Genomic DNA, 10,105 nt, shown 5'->3' with positions numbered 1-10,105 from the left:
CTTACGAATCCCTAATAATTCTTTGGACAATTTCACAATAATGCTACTGCTAGAACATCAAATGGAATAATGATTTCATCCTATTTTCATTCGGCAGAGTGAATGTAAAACTTGTAAAATTCCTAATCTCTGAATTTTTTATCGAGAATTAAAGGAAAATATTGAAATTCAAATAATCGTCTCCCTTTCACCAGTTCAAAGATCGCGCTTAGACGACCAAACACGTGGTAAGTCGGGTATATACCAAGCCTTCGAACATTGGAATGTAACTAATATACCGACACAGCCGTCTTGTGCGTATCCGCACGCACAAGGTCCGTCACGTGTTCCATCATCCTCTTCCTACCGGCGAATCTATCCAACAGTAAAGCGCATGACGCCGTACCGAATGCGTTTTGTGGTAGACGTCGAAGAGATAAATACATTTACATTACGTTACACACAAATACAACCGGTCGTCTTGTGTCGCGGGATGCATCGCGCATTTTTGTCTGCAAGAAGCAGTCATTTACCTAGTTGTTCCTCTACCTGGCCTACCTCACCAAAGGAGAACGTAACCGTCTAAGAGAAATCGTATACATCTGTGACGATGGCTACCAAATGTACAGCAGGTAGTAAGATTTTGAGAAAGTATATCCTACTCCGAACGAATTCATTAGCGCGTTTCTCTACTATTCGAACAGTTTGACATACAAATATTTGAGCTTTAGTTGGTAATAAGTGATTTAAAAAGCAGTTTGGAATACGTAATTTTATGCATGTTTAATTGATTAAATCATCGTTCAAATTTATCCCAAGATTCGGATTCTACTGTTTAAATATATAGTTAAAATGCCGAAGGAAATTTAAATACAAAAAATAGTATTCCATTTCAGACAGGAATTTTTTTACTTTTAGTCTTTTCATAATTATGCCTGCCTTTGATTTTTAACTTTTTTTTACAAAATTTAACTATGCTAATTTATTTACGTATGTATGTACTATATATTGTGTTATTTACCAATTTGTTCGACACATGTATGTCTAATCTACACAACCTGAACAGTACAAGATTAAAACAAATTGAACTATTTAAACAGCTGATCTATAAATAAATTTCGAGAATTATAAATTTTATTGAAAATTTTTAATTCTTTTTTGTCACTTATGAGAATTAATCGAATTTTCATTCAAATTGATTTTGAATTGATAGAGATTTTTACATGAGTTTGACATTGATTAAGAATCAATAATTAAATTGTAAAACACATATATATATGTTATATTAATTGGAAAAAATTTGATGTCATATCTATATGCGAAAATAAATCGATTTATATAAATGAGCTAAAGGAAAATCATTTTCGACGAAATAATATTTCATTATTCGTGTTACTATACACTCGAAGTTTTAGCACAAATACGATAATTGGAAATAAAAAAAATTGTTTTCAAATCGTAATGGTGAGGATTTAATCTACTATATTCATGAGATTCAGCAACCATTTCCATGCTTAACGAACACTAAATACATAGAATATACATATAAAAAAGCAAGGTCAACCAGCTAATGAAATACATCGCGCGTAAACAAACAAATACAAATAACATCATTATATAAATTTTCTCATCTCGACTGTAACTAGATAAAATGATTTCAATATTTTTGCATAACGATCATCTTTGATATATAATTAAATAATAATTAACGAATGCAATACGCGCTTTATTCGTGAGATAGAATATAATAATCGCATTGTCTGGTCTGACTGATATCTACTGATCATCGAAATATTTAGAATTTCTTCCTTCGCAAACTCGTATCTCCACGTGGTATTTGATAGTATAATAAATATTTAATAATTATATAATTTATTATAATTAATTTTTACATAAATTATTATGATTAAATGTCCAGCCGGCTAAAATTTATTTTTTATTAATACATTCTACATTATACTCTTCTGAAAATAATTCTCTTTATTAAAAATTATAATTTAAATGATATATAAAATATACACGCACATGTTTTTTTAATATCTCTCAAAATATTACTGACATTATATATAAGGTTGATAACGATTAGATAGCTAACTCTCTTGAAATGATAAATATTAAAAGAGAGTATAACGGTTCATTCACAATGGTGGAACCATCATGACATGTACGTTTAGCAGCGATTAAGACGCTTAAGGAATTATAAAGTATTTGTTTATATATCACAACTGGCTTCGTACTATCTGGCACTGTTTCAATTTCTTATGAGGAAAAATAGAAATAATGTATACTTTCGTATTCATTTAAAGTCAAAAATAGAACCGTGTTACTTATTCGAGACGATCGTACGATTTCCCCCCGAAAGTAAATTTGCGTACAATCGCGATTTTTACATTCAAGTAGCATTCGTCGTCGCATTCCTCTCTTTCGTTTTTCTCGTCGCATATATACACGTTACATAAAACGTGAGGTTACATAAAACGCGAACGTAATATGAACACGGATTGTCCGAAGCAAATATAATTTGAGAAAGGTAAAATCGATTTGAGATTTCGAAGAGGGAAGATAGAAAATACAAAGTCCATCACCTTCAATCCGTCCCTATCAAAGATAGACTTTGTGCGTGCGCGCTTTCTTGATAAAGTGGCACTTTGCGTTGCGCCGTTCTCCAGTCAGCCGGAGCGACGCAACCGGTTCTCGTCGAAAGAGAAATTAGATAAAAAAGAAATACATTTTGCGATCTAGTGCTTCCGTCGACCGCGGACGAGGAGTATCACGACTTAACAGACAAGGAGCGAACCTTCACCGATGATTTGAACCTGGCACGTGAAAAATTGGTGAAAAACATGGAGATTCTCGGTGTGAAATTCGCGCCCTTAAACATACCTCTGGAAAGAAGACTGCAGACCTTGGCGGTCGCGATATGGGTTTTTATCACCCCTTTCGGAGATTTTTTGGGATTCATCGCCACGGCATATCTGCTACTCTACACGCAAACGATACGTTACTTCGTCCTACTGTATTTCCTCTGGATGTATTACGATTGGGACACCTGCGATCGCGGTGGCAGAAGGTAAATCACTTAGTTCCTTGCCGATCTTGAAACGATTCCTCAATAGAAAGTGTCGATAAAAAAAGTACACTTTCTATTGTGCTTTAACCGCGATAAAAGAAAACTTGTAACTTATCTTTTAAAATGAGAATTGTTAATGTTTGAACAATAATTGCATTTCAGTGACTGGTGTACAAATATAGTGAGAAAGAACGCGTTTTGGCGTTACTTTTGCAATTATTTTCCCTTGAAGTTAGTAAAAACGGTCGATCTGGATCCGACAAAGTCTTATCTTTTCATATCGGTACCTCATGGAATTTTATCAATGGGCGTGGTGGGTTCTTTTGGAACCGACGCGCTAGATTGTAAGAAATTATTTCCCGGATTAGAAATACGTCTAATTACTCTCGATCAACACTTCAAAGTACCTCTATTCAGAGAATATCCTTATTCCTTAGGTAAGACAATTTTTTATAGCTTCTGTTTATTATTTCCTACGGTTGTTCAATGAGATTTTTTCATCTCACAAAACGATAAATACTTGTAACATTCTACTATATATTGAATATTTTCAATGTTAGTACGACGTACATTTTAATGTTTGCGTCACTTGAATTTGAAAGGCAACATATTTTTTGCCCGTACAAAAGTGTTATTTAAAGTCGCGTAAAAAGAGTCGTACAGAAGACTTGTGTAAACTTATAGAACGTACAGAATGTACACAAAAAAATAATCTTATATAAGGAAATGTATCGTAAAAATAATTTTCGCAAAAAATAAGTATTGTAAAGAAAAGATTGTAAAAACATATTGATTCACAGAAAAATGACGATATATTTACATATAAATTTTTAAATTAAAAACACTCATTTAGTACCATACTCATTTATATAGATTTATGTTCATTTATTAACATGAACAATTAAAAGATGATAATTCTCGAACGCAGGTTGCTGCGCTGCTAATGCGAAAAGTGTCGAGTATTTATTATCGGCACCGCCAAAGAGTCCACATACCGGAAGAGCTACGGTACTTATTGTCGGCGGTGCTTCTGAATCCATGGAATCGACACCAGGCACTTACCGTACCATTGTGAAAAGGAGGAAAGGCTTCGTAAAATTAGCGTTGAAACATGGGTAATTAACTAATTTTTTTTTTTTTTTACCTTTTCAGAGACATATTTAAGCTAATTTACTTATAATGACTTGAAATAGTAGAATAAATCATTTGTCAAAAAAAATTAGGGAAAAAAGAGAAAAAGTGTGATGTATAAAAACACGATAACACGATTCAGAACTAATATTTTATAATTCACAGCACGACGTTAGTTCCCGTTTTCTCCTTTGGGGAAACGGATTTATACGATCAAGTATACGGTCCGGAAGGATCGACTTTAAGACGTATCCAGCATCGCATTCGCAATTTAATAGGACTGGCACCTATCATTTTTTCGGGTAGAGGATTCTTCCAGTATTCGTTTGGTCTCATTCCGAATCGATTACCTGTCACCGTAGTCGGTAAAGTTCTCATTATATTTCGCAATTTAATATACACATATTAACCTACATGCATTGTATATTAAATTCTTTTATTAGCCTCTTTTTATACTCTATTAAAATTTTTTTGTCTTTCTTTTTTTCATTTTAGTTGGCAGTCCTCTCGAGTTACCGAAAATAGAAAAACCTACAGCTGAGCAGATCGATGAGTACCACAAAAAATTTATGAACAACTTAATTGAGCTCTTTGAAACGCAAAAGCACAATTATATAAAAGATGCGGATAAGGCTACTCTCGAAACCTATGATTAACCTAGCTATTATGCGTTCAATTGAATATGATATTATCTTAAATTACTTTATTGCTTTATTGAAATTTTCTGGGACTAATTGTCATTTTTCTTAAAAAGTTGAAAGATAAAAAAGAAGGTGTTAGATATATGTGTATTTAATGTAATTTAATGTACATTTATTCGATTCAATTTAAATATAAAAATTTAAAAAAAATAGTGATAAAAGTAAAGCTAAAACATATCAAGTTAAAACTTAAGAATATACGCAAGACAATTTACTGATTACTCACATGATTCTTGTATTATATACTTATCGAATATTTATGTCGTATTATGATATTTTCATAAGAATTATAATTAAAATATATAAAAATGATTGTTCTTTTGTAAGAATATCCAAAGCTCAATTTTATAAAATAGTGCTTGTAAATAAATATAATAGAAGATATTACAATTATTGCAATATGCGTAGATAAATTAAATAATCTAAAATATTATTGTTATAAACCGTATAAACGATATAGTGTATATCAGAATATTAAAAAAGAGAATCTTTTATAAAAAAGATTTTCAAGTAGTTAATATAGTTGTATTAATTATATTTTTGTTATTATTAAATTATAATTTGTTATATTTATAAATGGCATTTGACAAACGATCACATTCATATGGTACTTTGCGACAGAGAAATAGCTAAAATGGCGACAACGAAAATTCCAAAACACCAAAGACTCGCTCTTAATACCTATAATAAAAGAAATCGTTTCTTTAGAACGATTTTTTTATTACATATCATATTTTCCCCAATTTTTTACCTTGTCCTGCCATTCTTTGTGGATTATGCAATCGCGAAAACGCATACGAGTAAAATGCACGCTGGAATAAAGCGGTATCCATGAATTGGGAATGAACGTGTACAAAGCCTTGTCCACGAATTTCCGTACAAGAAAAGATTTTCTCGTCACTAAATCTCTCATCTGAAAGACACAAAAATATGCTCAATTTTTTCAAATCTACAGACAAATTAGGGGATATGGCGCATGTGACAGTAAATATTGTAGCGATATATAAACCTCCAGATAATTATACATCGCGAGATCGCATATTGCGTGGCCATCGTCGCATCGTAATTCCGAAAATTTCGGCAGAATTTTAGCAAAGTCCGAATTGTAGCATCCCATTAATTCATCGAGCAATAAAATATCCTCAAATCCCTGATGGAATAAAAAAAAATATGAAGAATATCCCATTTCCTTTTTTCCCACAGATATAGTTTTATCGCATAATTGCATTATTTTTTTTTCTTCAAGCTTGAAATATCGCAATGAAAAGTAATTGGTAAAATTGTTTTATCGATTCGATAAAACCACTTACAGTATTCATTCCTTGAGCGTAAAAAGGAACCATCGCATGAGCTGCATCGCCAACTATAAGAGCAGATTTTCCAACGTGATAAGGTTTACACTGCAAGATGCACAAATGCAGATGCTACATTCCATTTATCCAAGTCAATAAATCAAACAACTACGTGTTAATAAAATGGAAATTAACCTTAATCGATATTAACGTTTGCGGTTCCTTTTCAAAAAACTGTTGCACCAAACTTTGCTCACCGATTAATCGCAAAAGATCCGGAAAATGTTCGGCGTAAAATTTCAACAACGTCACGGGTGTCTTCAGTTTTTCTAACACGTGGAATGGAGCAAATAAATTTCCGGTGAACGTGTGATCTTCGTTCGGCAACGAGGTCATCATAAATTCACCACGCGGCCAAATATGAAGATTGTTACCGTTCATCGCAAACTTTTTACAGATTAAATCAAAAAATGTTAATAAATCCTTACATCAAACAAGTTTAATTGGAATTATCCTGCTACTCTTATTTGGCGACGCTCACCTCGTTATTTTTTCCAGACGGCACGGAAAGTTCAACGTATCCGTGCTCGATATATGTTTGTGCACAATTAAAGAGAGGTCTTTTAGCCATAATTTTTCGTATTTTCGAATATGCACCGTCGGCACCAATTATCAAATCAGCTTCCGCATTTTCCATCCCTCCCGTTTTTACACTAAAAACAGGAGATATAGCTAAGGGGGTTAAAAATGTTCGCTCGTCTAGTCACATTCATGCGTCTATCACTCACTTTAAAAATGTCATTTTTCCCTTTTCCAAATCGGCATCCACGAGCTTTTTATTAAAATTTATTTGCACTTTTGGATATTTCTCCGCGGCTATCGATAAAATGTAATCGACAGAATGAGATTCAAATGGTTTACTTGAATTAGTTTTTGTATCGAACTATGATTACTCGATCATCACATGACTTGAAAATGTATTGGATGGATCTCCCAAAAGTTAACCCGAAACATCAGAAAGTTACAATTGCACAGAACATGAATTTTAATTAATAAAAAATTATAAGAAATTCACGAATGCATATAGTATTCTTCAAAGTAAATAAGTCTCGGTTTCTAAGAAAATGTATAGATTTTTGCAAACTCGTACGCATTGTTTAAGAGAAAATTATATGCGGCGTTATCATTTTCTGACGTTAATATCAAATTGATAATGACAGTAGTTTTTTAATAATCTAGTTGCAAAACTAGGAAGTAAATCATTTTGAAACTTTGTAGAAACTTTTTTATGTTTGGAAAAGATAATATATAACAAAACCAATTTTTATCATTGGTTTTTTATAGTTTGTAAATAATTTATCTATCTCTCAAACGTTTACATAAGGCTTTTGTGTTAAAATTGCAAAATTTCATAATTAATAACTTTTAAATGTGCAAGTAAAACAATTTGAAATAATTTACCATTATTTGAGACGATATTAAAAATATCCAATTAACAATTCACATATTAAATAATGGTGTTTCTATTCAATACATCCTTAAGTCTATGTTACAGAATAAAAGGGGTGTCACAAGTAAAACGATACGCGTGAATTTTTGCAGCTTCACGCACACGATGTCACCAGATATCACGCGGAAGTAGAAGCTCTTGTAACTCGACTTGATACAAAAAATAACTTTTTGTGTTTCGTGTCCCGTCGTCAGCTTTAATTAAAGTAATTTGCGAAATGCGGTATTAAAAAAAAATATTTTTAAAAAATAAATAATAAGTAAAAAATCCAGTGAAAGAGAAAAACTTATACATTATCCGTAGAAAATACTCATATAAATACATTCTTTTTAGAGAAACCTGAAATCTTTTAGAAAACCTGAATAAAGCTCATAATTAATTTCACCACTTCCGGAGATGAAAGATTACTAAAAGGAGTATATTGTATTTAATTTTTAAATTCGAGATTTTTTTAGAGTACGAAAAATTTTGTACGCAACTTTATTCCGAATTTTTAGTTCATCTTTTTATGTAAAGTTACCGCTTTGTTTTTTATACGTTATAAAAATTGGTTGATAAATTATTTTAATTTACACTTGCACTACTGTAAAAAATAGTCGTACCGTCCAATAGAATTATATTAAGACGTCGCCTACTAATGGAGTAGATGCACTGCAAAATAAATAATTAGCGTATATCAATGCCCGCAAACGTATAAACGAAACGCGAAGATAGTTCGAAGTAAGACTCACATTTCCCTTGACACTATCGTACAAAACTTCTTTCAGATTGCCGTTCTTATCATGAAGCATCCTACCACGCATGGAAGTACCGTACTGATTTATCACAATATTTTCGAGACCGATTGCTCTTAGAGCCTCTCGACCACGAAATGACAGCGCTAAGTTAATACTTTGACCAGATGAATTTTCCATTCGTAAATCTAAATATTTCAAGATTTGAAATTATCGAATTGTTATAAATTATAAAACATCCAAGAAATATATTTAACATTTCGCTAAACTATGACTTCTCTAGAATATCGTTCAGCTAAACTTTATCAACGTATTTCATTAATTATATTAATGAAAAAGCGTCACTCAAATGAATAACGAAAGGATATATTAATTTTTAATGATAAATTATAAAATCAATAACTGCACGAAAATGCTGTGGGATTTTAATATAATGTGCAGCGTTTTTTACCTGCCCGATATTCATAGATGACTACCTGATGACCTCTTTTAGCGAAAAAACACGCGGCTAATGCTCCAACCTGCAACGAAAACAATAATGTCTCTCCCTTTCATATCTTTTACCAATACCGAATTAAAAAAGTAAAAAATTCTTCCTAGACAATCTCACGCACCAAACCGCCTCCAATAATGGCGATACGCGACTTTCCTTGCACCTCTGCCATTTCGTTGTATATCGAGACTACTGACTAACTGCATTAGCAAACTGTCCCTCACGGCCTTTATATACATCGTTGCATCCTATATCGACTACTATAGTTACTGTTATTTCGAAAGAAATCGAAATCTTTGATCGAATCATTCATATATAGGTATATGCATAAACAATATCATGCACTGCATTTAAAGTTTATTATCTTTTTTGTCAAGATAAATTAAAGAGATGAGAGTTTTAATTTAATTTGATAAACAATTATAATTTTTGATCAAACTGAATGTTAACAAAAATTTATTAGGGTATAACGATAATAAATTCAAAGCACAATGCGAAGTATAATCTAAATTAGAATTAAAATATATAAATATATATATATTTTAAATATAACAAAACAATAATTGCTGTTTTATAATTGCGACTTCTTTATAATAAATCGTGCAAAACATACGTACTTCAACAAATCGTTGATACATTTATGTATGAATTGTCAAATGTGTCAATTTAAATATACTTGTCGCGATATCGAGAAACAATATGATGATGCGCATAAACAAGGGTGGAGTTTCACTACGCGAATGATAGCGTGTTATACATGTAAAATTTGTATAACACACGATATACAAAAATGAGTGTCGAATTTTGTTTATAGAGTGCGAACTCTCTTATCTACGTCACTGTCCCCACCACGCACACTCAGGCTTGAATACCATTGATGTTTACGCGCCGCAACCTTGTCTCATTCACACGGCGAGACTGGCGCGGGAAGGTAGGAATGCGAGCCTCTTCGTCTGTTATCTCATTAATTTTCTTAAGACACAATCGTCAGAGGTACAGAGAGACGCCAAACGCGATCGATTATAATAATTATTAAAATTAATAATTATTATTATTAAAATCAACGATTATTGATCCTCGCAATTAATTAGTTACCGCGATTGACATTTGTATCGATGGTTATTACAAATTATTTTACACGATTTATGTGTTTCAAGTAAGAAAAGATATAGAACAGACAATAAAAGATAAAGAA

At 31.9% G+C, this 10,105-nt stretch overlaps 2 protein-coding genes and 1 long non-coding RNA gene across 3 annotated transcripts in view; 1 reads left to right on the top strand and 2 right to left on the bottom strand.

Moving 5' to 3' along the window:
- LOC114943670 (uncharacterized) overlaps positions 1-10,105 on the bottom strand; it is a 64,479-nt gene that overhangs the window by 15,199 nt on the left and 39,175 nt on the right. The window lies entirely within an intron of this gene.
- LOC114943664 (2-acylglycerol O-acyltransferase 2-A) lies at positions 303-5,591 on the top strand. The gene is made up of 6 exons (XM_029319334.2): positions 303-611; positions 2,722-3,049; positions 3,212-3,486; positions 3,978-4,164; positions 4,346-4,545; positions 4,676-5,591. The coding sequence occupies exons 1-6, from the start codon at positions 590-592 to the stop codon at positions 4,834-4,836; spliced, it is 1,173 nt and encodes a 390-aa protein (XP_029175167.1). The 5' UTR covers positions 303-589; the 3' UTR covers positions 4,837-5,591.
- cn (Kynurenine 3-monooxygenase cn) lies at positions 5,400-9,137 on the bottom strand. Its single transcript, XM_029319332.2, has 11 exons — positions 9,032-9,137; positions 8,869-8,938; positions 8,415-8,605; positions 8,286-8,334; positions 6,962-7,049; positions 6,715-6,886; positions 6,369-6,620; positions 6,192-6,281; positions 5,891-6,031; positions 5,633-5,794; positions 5,400-5,562 (listed from the first exon to the last, which is right to left on the bottom strand). The coding sequence occupies exons 1-11, from the start codon at positions 9,080-9,082 to the stop codon at positions 5,482-5,484; spliced, it is 1,347 nt and encodes a 448-aa protein (XP_029175165.2). The 5' UTR covers positions 9,083-9,137; the 3' UTR covers positions 5,400-5,481.

Source organism: Nylanderia fulva, unplaced genomic scaffold (assembly GCF_048542155.1).
Source record: "Nylanderia fulva isolate GAGA-0341 unplaced genomic scaffold, ASM4854215v1 Scaffold11, whole genome shotgun sequence".
NCBI lineage: Eukaryota > Metazoa > Arthropoda > Insecta > Hymenoptera > Formicidae > Nylanderia > Nylanderia fulva.
This window is presented reverse-complemented; position numbering and strand designations above follow the sequence as displayed.

Bases quoted from the DNA above. Each gene is read 5' to 3' on its own strand.
- LOC114943664 (XM_029319334.2), top strand. From the start codon at position 590: ATGGCTACCAAATGTACAGCAG. The intron at 612-2,721 runs GTAGTAAGATTT...TTTGCGATCTAG, and splicing joins GGCTACCAAATGTACAGCAG to TGCTTCCGTCGACCGCGGAC. The intron at 3,487-3,977 runs GTAAGACAATTT...TCTCGAACGCAG, and splicing joins AGAATATCCTTATTCCTTAG to GTTGCTGCGCTGCTAATGCG.
- cn (XM_029319332.2), bottom strand. From the start codon at position 9,082: ATGGCAGAGGTGCAAGGAAAGTCGCGTATCGCCATTATTGGAGGCGGT. The intron at 8,606-8,868 runs GTAAAAAACGCT...TGAAATATTTAG, and splicing joins CATCTATGAATATCGGGCAG to ATTTACGAATGGAAAATTCA. The intron at 6,887-6,961 runs GTGAGTGATAGA...TCCTGTTTTTAG, and splicing joins GGAAAAATGACATTTTTAAA to TGTAAAAACGGGAGGGATGG.